Source organism: Panthera onca, chromosome B3 (assembly GCF_046562875.1).
Source record: "Panthera onca isolate mPanOnc1 chromosome B3, mPanOnc1 haplotype 2, whole genome shotgun sequence".
Classification (NCBI taxonomy): domain Eukaryota; kingdom Metazoa; phylum Chordata; class Mammalia; order Carnivora; family Felidae; genus Panthera; species Panthera onca.
This window is the reverse complement of record NC_138344.1, coordinates 87,790,048-87,802,771: the sequence shown is the minus strand read 5'-3', so window position 1 is coordinate 87,802,771 and position 12,724 is coordinate 87,790,048. Positions and strand designations below refer to the sequence as shown.

Genomic DNA, 12,724 nt, shown 5'->3' with positions numbered 1-12,724 from the left:
ACATCTAAGCAGTACCCCGTGACTAAATTTAGCCAATGGGAAGTAAGTAGAAGTAACATCATTTCTTTGCCAAAGCAATTACGAAGTGTCTTCTCCATTCTCCTTTCCCTCCACTAGAAGAGGTCAATCACAAGGCATTTTAAGGATGGCAGAACCACAAGACAGAGGAATTTTGAGCAGGCAGAAGGAAAGCTGTTTCTTCCTGAGAGGAAGATCTGCACTGAACCATTAAGTGAAAAAATAAATTGCTATTTTGTTAAAACATGGAAATTTTCATGTTTATCTGCTTCAGCAACGAATATCCTTATTAACTAGAGCCCTTCTCCTAAAAAGAAAAAAGAAGGGGAGGAAGGAAAAAACATCACCATAAAAATTAACTTTACAATTCGGTTTTAGTGACTCAGAGACAAGCATTCCTCTTTGTGGCATCGGGAAGACCAGCAGCCTGATGGCTTTCTGTCCACTCGCTATAAGGGAAACCTGCAAACTGGCATGTTCCATCATACATACATATTAATATGGCAAACTAGGCAGGCGGAATGGGAGCAACATGAATAATTACAGCCAAGAGGCCAGATGTGGTAGACTGAATTTTCTTGTTGTACCCTATCCTGTCCACTTATTAGCAACCAACTCATGCTTTCAACATTCTGCCTTGAAATTTCCTTGCCCAATACTCACTTTTTTTAGTAACATTTGCTGTCTTCTGTGTTACTACAGACAACAGTTTTATCAAATATTTTTCTACTACATTATATAGTTTACCAGTTTTTCCGGCCTCCTATAATAGTTTTCTTGGTGACCACCACCCAGTCTCAAAGCCAATGACACATTTAAAATTTTTGTTACAGCAGCACCCTACTTCTAGGTACTCATTTTTATATTAATCAGATTTTGTACGCAAAATAAGCAAGCACAAAATCTCAGTAGCATACATAAAATAAACATGATTTCTCACTTAGAAATAAGTTCTTCAGGTGAATTGAGGCAGCTCTGGTTTCATGCTGCAGGTGAAGTTGACATCTTCATGTTTCTCCATCTGGGTTCAATGGTGCCCAACAGATGACTGGGACATGTTTTATTATACAAAGGTTAGAAACTCCCTAAGTGGCAAACAGAAACATTTAATGCCTTGTAAGGTCTACACTCAAAACTGGTGCACTGTCACTTCCTGCATTCTCTTGGCCAAAACAAGTTGCAAGACCAAGCCTCCCATTAATTGGAAGAGGAATTATAGTCTTCCCATGGTGGTGGATGAAGGAGAAGTGAGGAACTGCTGAACAGCTATCTAATCTACCATAATACACCCTCCTGTACAGGAAAAAAACTGTGATTGTTGTGTAGCAAAAGCACATTAATGTAAGAATGAAGAGAACACCTAAAACTCATAATTAACTATCAAATATTAGTAGAAAGATTGAGAGAGATGTGGGAGTAAAAGTCTTCATCTTTTATAAAAGGGAGTAGACAGATGATGTTTAATCAATCAAGGAGTGTAGGCAAAGCATGTAATTTAAAGTTACCTAAAGAACCAAACACCCAAATAGTTAAAAATGTTTGTCTCTGGGGATAGGTCTAACAATGGCAGGCAAAGAATGAGAATTGCTGCTTTTCATCAAAAGTACTTTTTTGTTATTGTTACCATGTTCACGTATTACTCCAATTAAGAAAAAAAAAAGTAGTTAATCCTCTACTAGAAAGTTCCTGCTTAAAGGGTAGATTTTAGAAATGTTAAAATCTTCCTGTATACAAAGTGAATACTATGGAAGAAAGTGTATCCTTCATGTGAATGAAAAATTTGTTATATTTTGTTTGTGGCATAGAAGTATGAGTTCCCCCCACCCCATTACACCCCTGTTAATATCCAATGTAAGTGAAGAAGTAGTTCACATTCCTAGCGAATCCAGTTAAAAGCTGACAATTTTTTATATTTAGAAATTCATTTGATAATATTGTGGCTTTTAAAAATTCTTAATTTGAAAAAAGTTACTTATAAAATTTAACACTTATGTGATATAACATAAGGAATTGGCACAAATACAATCCACTGAAGAAGGTATACATAACAACAAAAGGAAAGTAGAAAACAAACACTAATATATTGTATCATTCAGGGAATAATTAACTCAAACTAGGAACAGAAAACATAGGTCATTCAGGTCAAGAATTCCAACCATGGCAGGGGTGCCTGGGTGGCTCAGTTGGTTCAGAGTCCGACTCTTGATTTTGGCTCAGGTCATAATGTCACGGTTCATGGGATCGAGCCCTGCATGGGGCTCCACACTGACAGCACCAAGCCTGCTTGGGATTCTCTCTCTCCCTCTCTCTCTCTCTCTTTCTGCCCTTCCCCTGCTCATGCTAATAAATAAATACTAAAAAAAAAAAAAAAAAAAGAATTCCAAACCATGGCAGACGTCACAATTAAACATGGCATTCTTCCCAGCAGAAAAAGAGAACAATCTCAAAATCCAAAATCCTCAACATAGTACTCCTTCGCCTCTAAAACTGATTACACTTCGCATATCAAGTGAAACCCCTTTGCCCTGGAGCAAAGTAACATTCCAATTAATGTTGTTGTATGAAAATATTCGCTTCATTTCTCCTTTTCAGCACCTAATAGGCTTAAGAGATTTTCCCAAAGGATTAAATATTAAATTCTACAATGAGAATATTGCAGTAATTGACCATGAAGGATATACGTCTTCATGACAGTCTTACAGCTATTCAACTAGTATAACCTGAAAAAGTCTAGTGAGTATGCCAGGAGTAAAGAAAGCCAAAGAAACTATTTGAAGACTAGTCAATAACTATCTAAAAGATCAGTTGTCAGCATAGGCTATTTTTGTTCAATACAGAGTTCAAGGAATCTCTGGATAAAGTCACTGAGCCATGGGACCCATGTACTAGAGAGAATTCAGAGTGGTTGCTGGCCTACACCTTGTTCTGAAGAAAGCTTCCTCTCTTCATCCTAATCCCCACATCCATATGTAAAAGCACCAGCACATTACTCCATCCTCCTAAATTCAGCTATGTGGACTATGGCAGTGGAAACCTCACTAAAATGGAGTCAGAAGGTTCAGCAGAGAAGCTCTCATGTCCTACCACTCATCAACTCCAAATCCAACAGGAAGAGATGCACCTTGCAGGTGGATACTACTCCACTGCTCCAGTAGGAAGATTAATCCATCCCAGCTTCTCAGTTGGCAGTAACCCAGTCACAGCTCAGCCAATGAAAAGTCACTATACTTTGAACTCCCAGTTTACTCCAAAGGACTTTTTGTTTATAACAGCCTTCCCAATGTCACCCTTTTCTTCTACAGAAGAGTGTTCCTCTCCTTTTTCAGGTGGACTTGCCTATAGTTTTGTCATAATTTGCATGTCCTAGATTGCAATTCTCTGCTATTCCTGAATAAACCCATTGTTTGCTATTCCTGAATAAACTGGCAGTCTTATTTTTAAGGTTAACAGCAGGAACACTTTGCCTTAATCAATAGGAATGCCGCCAACTGTTCAGTATCCTATCTCCCAAAGATAACCCAGTCAGATTCTCTCAAGAATTTCAAATGAAGACAAAGAACAAATTTGCAAATGAAGGTATTGAGCTGGAATACCTTGTAGATTAGTAAAGACTAGCAGTTTGGGGCCCTAAGCAAAATGAAAAGGCAAAGGAAGCCTACCGAGAAAAATGAAAGAGAGACTACTGAACTCAGAGATAAAGAGAGTAAACTCAGTTCCTGTTTTTAGTTCCCCATTCTAATCTCTGGGAGGCTCAGGTATGCTCTGATGTCTGTTTATGGATGTCCTGTAAACTCCCTATAGTGTCTACAGGAAGGAAGGAAGGAAGGAAGGAAGGAAGGAAGGAAGGAAGGGAGGGAGGGATGGATTAGGAAGGAAGGAATTAGGAAGGAAGGGATTAGGAAGGAAGGGAGGAAAGAAGGAAGAGAGTTAGGGAGGGAGGGAGGAAACAGAAAAGTCCCCTCATTACTTAAGCTAGTTAAGCAACCAAAGGACCCAATTTAAATGATTACTTAGAGACAATGCCCCTTGAGTAATAGTCCTATGAGGGATACTAGCTATAATGTGAGCTGTCAAACTCCAACTAAGGTAATTAAAATCAGCCACTTACTGGTTGTAACTAGAAGTCCAGGAACCCTATTGGTTGAATAAACTGCATCAAAAACAGCAATACTTGATTTTCAATATATTTTTAGCAACACAAGATACTCTAATTAAACACCCATCCACTGGAATAAAGGCAAGAAATCGATAATGCTATAAACACTTTAAACCTTTTTTTCTTTCCTATTTCTTTAAACTCTGAAAGGAATGAATGAAAAAAAAAATAGCTCTGGGAGTGGACTTAAAGCACAGGTTTTAGCTAGCATGCCTGCTATTAGAACACAACGTGGCCACAGCCCACATGTATGAGAGCTCTTAGGCAAAGAAATGGTAACCTGGTATCCTACAGGTAATCCGGTTGTTTAGCCCACAAAATATTTGTAATTTGAATGAGCTGGCAATCAGGACATTTCACCCTTAAAAAAAAATAGTATGTTAGTGTCTTCTGAAAATCTAAAAACCTTCCACCTTCCCAATGGGGGAAGCATCCTCTGGTAAGTTACAGTCCTCCCCACTTACTACCACATTGCTCATGACCCAATTCTTCTCTCACTGCTGTCTCTTTTAGAATATGTGCTATTAATTTCTGCTTTATTGATATAGATCTTCCAATTCACAAACTTGCACAACAAATTTCTGAAAATTTGGGAAAAAATTAGGGAAAAAAAAATGTGATCCTTTGTCTTACAGTCAGTTCATCAGGGCAGACCTTCCCTGCCCTAAGACAAATTCTCTTCAATCCATCTTTTTCCTGTAATATGACCTCACCAGGAACTATTCCAATCCATCAGACAGGGTGGAGAGAAAGGAATCGGGTTCCCAATTCTATTTTCCCAGGAGGTTCCTGTGCCTCTAAGTAAATTTATGGATGCATGTTAAGAGATAATTGGAAGGAAATTATGTTATCTCCATTTGCCAACAGTGTCTGAAACCCAGACCTTGTTTAGAAAAAAAACATTTTTTCAAAAGATGCTTGTCTTTAGGCAATTTGCATGTTTATTGGTACCCTTAGTCACCTTTTCATGATGTAGCTAAAATAAAATCTGTCATGGTATTTTTTTCTGTTATAATATTGCAAGTGATTCAAAATAAAAGTTATATTTTTATAACTACTGTTTGACAACTTGCCAAATAATAATGGAGAAAGAGCTACAGTACAAATATATTTAATATCCTAATAACCTAATTGGAAAAAGCACTACGCTTGGCATGTTAGAAAAGAATACAATAAGAATACTGAATGTTTAATTTCTCTCCAAAAAAAACACATTAATACAAATTAAGATAACTTCATGAAACTTGAATCAATCATAATAAACATAAGAAAAATGGTACAAATACTTGACCATCAACAGACCAGACCAACCAACCCACCAGAGCACATTATCTATTTTGATATTATAGTCTTATCCACTATCCGTTGCCTGGGTTTCAGATCCAAATAAGTATGGGTAGTTGCTATAGTGACAATGTGCCACTTTTGGAATGAGAAGCTTAGTACTACTGAGTACTTATGAGCTTTATAACGTCATTACTTCTTTCCACACTTTGAATCCTAGCTCAGACATGATAACTTCATGCAATGCAATTTCATTCTGCCGATATAAAGTCAGTTTTGTTATTCTATCAAAAATAGTTTATACTTTATCAAGTATAGTATACATAAATGTCAAGAGAATCTATTAACATGCTAAGAATATACATACTCAATAAAGATTGAATTGATAATATTAAAGATGTCAGATTAATAAAATAAATTATATGCCATCATTGGAATATAGTTTTATTATTATAACTAGGCAAGACCATATCTTATTAATTTGTGTCTTAGCTTATTTTCATTAATAATAGTATAACTACCATTCTTCATTTAATATGAAAGTAAAAAAAATTTTTTTAAAAAACACTAAGAAACTCAATTTTATTTTATAACAGATTGATTTATTTTTATTTCCTTTAGGAACTATTCCCACTGATTAAAACTAAGAATTAATGGTATCTAAGGAAAATGTAGTTTGTTGCTAGCAAAATGCTAAGAATAAGGAAAAATAATCTCAAATCAATCAGAGAATATCTCCAGATCATCAAAAATCAGAGCCTGGAAACCCTCATACATTGCTTCTAGTATGGAAAAATGATAACAGCCACTTCGGAAAACACTTTGGCAGTTTCTCAAAAAGTCAGACATAGAACTATACCATACAACCTATCACTTTCATAGGTATCTACCCAAGAGAAATGAAAATATGTATCCACAAAAGTCTTGCATATGAATATTCACAGAAACATTCATAATCACCAAAATCTGGGAAACGAAATGTCCATCAATTGGTGAAAGGGTAGATTAAAAAAAAAAATTTCATAAAGTGGAATACTATTCAGCAATACAAAGGAATAGATTAATGACACGTTACATCATGAATGAACCTCAAAAACATTACACTAAGTGAAAGAAGCAAGACACAAGAGATCAGGTATTATATAATTCTATTAACATGAAATGGTCAGAAAAGGCAAATTTATAGACACAAAAAGGACATTAGTAGCTATCTGAGGATAAGACTGGAAATTAGCTGTAAGTGGGCATGAGGAATCTTATTAAAGAGATGAAAATGTTCTAAAACTAGTTTACAGTGATGGCTGCACCATTTGGTAAAATTACTAAAAATCACTGACTTGTATACTTTAAATGCGTGAATTTTGTAACGTAAAACTCATCTAAATAAGTTTTGTCTTCTTATTTAAGTCAGAAAATATCAGAGCTGCAGGGAACCTTGCCAAAACTCTCTATTTGTACAGACGGAGAAAATGAGGCCCAAAGAGGTTAAGCAAACTGTTTAAAGGTCACCTAGCTAGATCATGGCAAAAGCAAAAAAAGATCAAAACCTAGCCTCATGCTCCAACTCAGTCCAGTGTTACATCTACTAAAAAATGGTCAAGGAATTTTTTTAATTATAATAATAATTACACAGAATTCTTTGAGACATGTTCTAGAAGCATCAAAATTTGAGAATCAAAAATTGATTAAAATATACCAAAAATCAACAAGTGTATGACATTCAGAAAAGTTAAAGCTACAAAAACTCATTTGTCACTCTTTGAGGCCCTAAAACTTACTTTCAAAATTGGTAATAAAAGAACTAAACATTTTTTTTATCTTTCCAACAGAGGGTGTATTTCGGGGTAAGTAAATGTTGCCAGTTTATAAAAGTAAGCTTCTACTTTACAGAAGAATGCAAATTAATAAATTCAGATGGAATGAAAGAATTAGAAACTATCATTTTGCAACCCCTAATAAAATTATTGGGCAAGAATTATCAATTATTGTTAAGTCCATTAAGTGATAGGGGAGTTAGACATTTTTAGGAAGCAAAATAACACCTCATAGATTACTTTGTTTTAAGGAGAAAAACAAAACAAAATACATAAATTTAGGAGGGAGATCATGATGTCACCAACATAATCAAGCCTTTAGCATTAATGTCTAGGTTTATTAGAAATTCAAGCACTAAAGAGGTAAGCTTAACACCAAGAGAAAGTAGTCAATTATAGAAGGGGAGATATTTTACAGGATAGTAAGTCTCCTCTCTTTAGCTAATCAGAAAGAAAAAAAATGTGTTGGGGGGATGACTATTCTAGATTAGAAGAGACTTGAAATACATAAAAAAAAAAAAAGTGTGGTCTTTAACTGGATTATGGTTTGGATAAAACAGCTGTAAAGGTCAATTGGGAGATAAATGGATAAATCTGAAAACTCAGAATATTAGATATTAGAATATTACATAACATTAAGATGTTATAATTAAAACTGATATTTCTGCTATAGAGTTAATATGTTTTTATGGAGATGCATACTGAAGGGTATTTCTGCTATAGAGTTAATATGTTTTTATGGAGATGCATACTGAAGGACTTAGAAGTGGAATATCTATCTAGAGGTCTATGTTCACTTCAAAATATTTCAATGTTTACGAAATAAAAAATTAAAATCCAAGTCTCAACTTCCTAACTCACTGCTGTTTCCATAAGTGTTCATTAATGTATTCATAAGGTATAATAATTACATAGAAAGATCACTTCCATACAGAGGTTGAGAAGTGACCTACGATGAATGATAGCTTTTTTTCTCAGCTGAAAAGAACTCAGAGGTCACAACACAATATCGTTAGCAACATGGTACGTGCAAGGCACCAAAAACCATCGAAGCTGCATGAACGGAGAGCTGTGCCCTCAAAAACTTAAAAATAATCTAGTAGAACAGCTTCTTGGTGTTTACCACAGAAGAACACGGCTGTTCCAAGATCGTAGCTAAGGCTCTGAAGCGGCAGCCTCACTAAAGCAATCCTCAATTATTACATAAAATCACTTATTCCTTTCTGACTTCACCGCCCCTTACAACCAGTTAACTACTTCCCAAGTTGTGATCAAGTAAAATGGGACACTTATTCAAAAACTCTTCTCTCAAATTAGGGGCGCCAAACTAAAGAAAACCTTCATCATAACCATAAGCTTCTTTTCAAGTGGGGCCTTTAAATCTCACAACGGGGAACTCAGAGACTCCCTCAAACCCTGAAGAGGCTAATAAATCATCTAACCAGACCTCACTGCCTCTTCTTCCCCCTCTCCCTCAAAATCCAAAGGGTGGCGCTGTCCTCACTCCTTCCCCACAGACCAGGTGTGCGCGGAGGTCATCTGCACGATCCGACCAGTAGGGAAGGTCCACCTTCGGCCTTGGTCTGGGCTCTCGGCCGCGCCGCGCCGCCCCGCCCCGAGTTACTCCTCTCCCGACACAGCCCGTCCAAGTTAGCCCGAGAGTCCACCCGCCTCCCTCTGCTTAGTGGCTCTCTCTCAGAAATCTCAGAAACTCTTTTAACAATACTCTGGGCAGGTGGATCGGCTGAGAAACACCTCGCACGCTGGCACTCTGGCTGAGTCCTTAGCCCAAGAACTAAGAAACTTAGAATGAGAAGCATCACGACCCCTCGTACTGACCCTAGTTCCTCCACTTCCACAGCCTGAACGCCCAAATTAACTAACTTACACTCTTGACGGGGCTCAGTCGCCGCCAGGAGCTGGGACGAGCCGCCTTAGCGCAGGAACCAACCGCGCTTCCCGCCCCGCCCCGCCGGCCTTAGTGCGTCAAGAGTCACGTGCCGCGTCTCCCTTCCCTACCGGCAACTGGGCGCTCCCCTCTTCCGGAAGTCGCTCTCAGCCTCTCCGGGCTCCTCCCACCACTGGTGACGTCAAACTCAGCTTCTACCACTGCTCTGCCTCCGCGTTCAGGCGCGGGGAGGGTTGCCGTTTCCTTAGGAAAAGTCCTGCCGCTTCCGAGGCGCTAAACATTACAGGCGAGCGTTTTGAAGTTACTGAGTATATAGACTTTGGACACGCGTGAGTAGAGTTTAAGGAGCCAGAAGCTGGCTATCTAGAAGCCACACCCGCAGAGGCCTTCCCCCCTCTCCGCAATTTCTGTTGCATTTGGTTCCGCCGAGACCCACGACGGTTCCGCCCCCTTCTTCCTTGTCATTGATGTTGTTGTTCTTGTCAGTGCCGCAGCCCCGACCGCCGGGAGCTCGAACCCGAGCCGGGGCCGCCCGGGTGGCGCGGTGGCGGCGGCAGCGGCTGCGGCTGCAGCAGCTGCGACGGCTGCGGGGGCTGCTCCGGGGACTGCGGGGACGGCCGGGGGCTGGCAGCCGGCGGCGGGGCCGGATGGCTCTGTGCGGGCAGGCGGCAGGCGCCGCGTCGCTGCCCAGCGAGCTGATCGTGCACATCTTCTCCTTCCTGCCCGCGCCTGACCGGCTGCGGGCCTCGGCTTCCTGCTCGCACTGGCGCGAGTGCCTCTTCTACCCTGCTCTGTGGCCCCAGCTCCGCATCTGCCTCCGCGTCTCCCCCGCGGAGCAGCCTCGGCTCGAATTCCTCATGCGCAAGTGCGGCTGGTTCGTGCGAGAGCTGCGTGTTGAGTTCGCCGCCGAGAATTACCTGAGCGGTGGCGGCGGCCCAGGCGACGGAGGCGGCGCGGATCCCGGGACTGGCGGGGAAGAAGTCGAGGCCCTGCAACTCTCAACCCGTTGGCTGGAAGTGCTTCGCACCTACTTAGAGCTGGTGCTGTGCGTGCTGGTCAGCATCCGGAACAACAGGTAGGCTCATCATGGACCTCCATCCATCCTCCTTTTTCCCCTCCCCCTCTCCCGGGGCCCCGTGTCGCTTCCTCCCTCTCGCCCCGAAAAAGATTCAGTGAGGATACGCCTGGCAGCTTTGGCGTTGCTTTCTTTCTTCAGTGACTGCGGGTGTCAGTTCCAACCCGGCGATTTCTTTGAGGCGGGAGGTCAGAACGGGACTCATCATAACACTTTATAAACATTGATGGACTTGGTGTTTGTCAGACATCACTTCTGGCGCCTTCCAGGCACTGTCTCATTCATCCTCTCGGTGGCCCTGGGATGAAGCTGACAGGCGCCGTCATTCTTCATTTTACAGATGAGAGAACTGAAGCTTGGAGGGTGAGGCCTGTGAATGAGTCTTGAGAAAAACAAAACATAACCCAGTGTTTCTGACCCTGAACCTGTCCATTCAAGATAGTTCGTAGTGGGGGAAGAAGTAGGTATACAGCTGGTGTCTCATAGTTACAAGACTGCGTAAAAGAAATCTTTGACAGCCATTTTCTTACCAGGAATAGTTTTCATTAACTGGGCCAGGCACAAAGAGTAGGAGTGTTTGTTAGAGGGGTGGGGGAAGAGCCTGATCATCAGGGTTGGAAGTCCCTCCCCTTGCACTTCCAGACTCAATTTATCCCCAGTGATTCACCTAAAAGTAGCACAGTACAGCTTAGTGTTTGTGTGTGCTAGGGGAACTGGCCAGTGTCTGCAAAGAGTAAGCACATAACTGGCCTGGTTTTGCATCAGGACTTGACTGTCATTCTGGGACTAACTTCCTGTTTTCTGACTTATTATCTTTATCAGCATTTTCCTTTATTTGCCTGTTGTCCTTTCCAAAATCCTGTTAGTTTTTTGTATCTGGATATTCTAACCAACCTTACAATTAAACTATGAGTTGGAAAAAAGTTCAAAAGTTCCAAAAGGAGCAACTTTCATAGTAATGATCGTTTAGCAGTTTACAAGTACATTATCTTATTTGATCCTTTCAGTGACCCTGTGAGTTAGGCAAGGCAGCTATTAATCCTATTTTATAGAAAGGAAACTGACGCTTAACAGGGTCAAGTGATAAACGCATTGTCATACAGCATTTTCTACAAGAGCAGTGTCCTTTGCAATAAATGAATTGTGTTGAACATCATGAATTATGTTGAACAGGGTTGAGAGAAGATGCTGATTTAATGCTAGGTAGATAGATATAGATATACTGTGTCTGAATCAAGAGTGGGAGGTAAGCAGAAAGCTGCACGTTGTACCTGGAGCGTGGCTCCATCTTTCCAGTGGCCTGTGTATTTCCCCAGCTTTTCACATCAAGCCATAACATTTTCGTATGTTGATTGGATGTAGCAAGAGAGGCTGTTTGAAGCTGTGAATTAGAGACTCTCAGTTGAATGTATGGCTAGAGGACCAAACGACCCAGAGTTTAAAAGATTCAGAGTCAGTGAGCGCTTAAAATACTGATGAGACCAAGAGTGGAAGTGAATTCAGTGAGCACTAATTAGATTTTTCTGTTCTGAGATCAGATGGCACTTCTGAGCAACCATCCAAAAAAAAAAAAAAAAAATTGTGTGCCTTTGGTCCAAGTATGATCAAGCCTTACATAGTACCTAGTTCCTTTTAAGTGTTTTAATAACTGGTTGGTTGGATGCATGGATAACGTTATATAGGCAAAATAGTGATATATCACCTCTTCCTTTTGTTAATTCTTCTCTCCCTACTTCCCTTACCACTGCTGGATTTTTGGGTTTTTTTTTTTTTCAGCCTTATTGAGATATAATTGACAAATACAAGTGTACCTACCACCTTTATTAGCATCCTAATCTACCTGTCTATATTGCCACCTCCTGCCTGCCCTTTTGGTTCATCTATCACTTCTGTACAAATATAGCACACTGTCATCCCTGATTTTAAGGTATTCTTGTCATTTACTATACGGATGGTGCTGTGTGTTGTGCTGCTTGGTAGCACATTCATTGTATGTGTCTGGAATCAAAGTATAGTGTTATTACATATATTATCTGTACTAATGATATTTCAAAGGGTTTTTTAAAATAAACTATCTTTATGTGCTTGGAAATAAGTTAATTTAACCTTTATTTTTGAAAATGTCTGGAGATATTTCAGTAATATTAAAAGTACTAATATGAATGTTAAAAGCATAAATGGGACTAGTTTTCTCTAAATTGTAACAAATTTGAAAATGTTTTAGATCAAGTTGCTTGTTTGGTAACTCTGGTAAAGCCTATACTTATTTCCTTCTGTAAGCACTTAACCTATAGACTCAGGGTCAGTAAAGAAGAAAACCATTTCATTTAGAGTTTTTTGGTCTTTCCAAAAACATTAAATTTAACAACTAATGAAAAAAAGGAACATTTAATATTGTTATTTACACTTCCAACTTAAATTTACAGTGGTTTTGCTTTACAATATCTGCCATTTTGTAAGTACCAAAG

General features: G+C 39.6%; 1 protein-coding gene and 1 long non-coding RNA gene across 4 annotated transcripts in view; one reads left to right on the top strand and one right to left on the bottom strand.

Annotated features, from left to right (window-relative positions):
* LOC144616659 (uncharacterized) overlaps window positions 1-9,235 on the bottom strand; it is a 179,759-nt gene extending 170,524 nt beyond the window's left edge. The window contains exon 1 of the long non-coding RNA XR_013556127.1: window positions 9,161-9,235. This is a non-coding gene — a long non-coding RNA (uncharacterized LOC144616659). The remainder of the gene's footprint in view (window positions 1-9,160) is intronic.
* A 142-nt stretch (window positions 9,236-9,377) lies between these two features.
* Window positions 9,378-12,724, top strand: part of FBXO33 (F-box protein 33) — a 44,586-nt gene continuing 41,239 nt past the window's right edge. The window contains exon 1 of one of the 3 annotated variants that reach the window (XM_060619593.3): window positions 9,378-10,256. In XM_060619593.3, coding sequence (XP_060475576.3) covers window positions 9,649-10,256 — 608 coding nt within the window. In that variant the 5' untranslated portion in view covers window positions 9,378-9,648. The remainder of the gene's footprint in view (window positions 10,257-12,724) is intronic. The other 2 variants (XR_013556126.2, XM_060619592.3) reach the window with 2 other exon arrangements.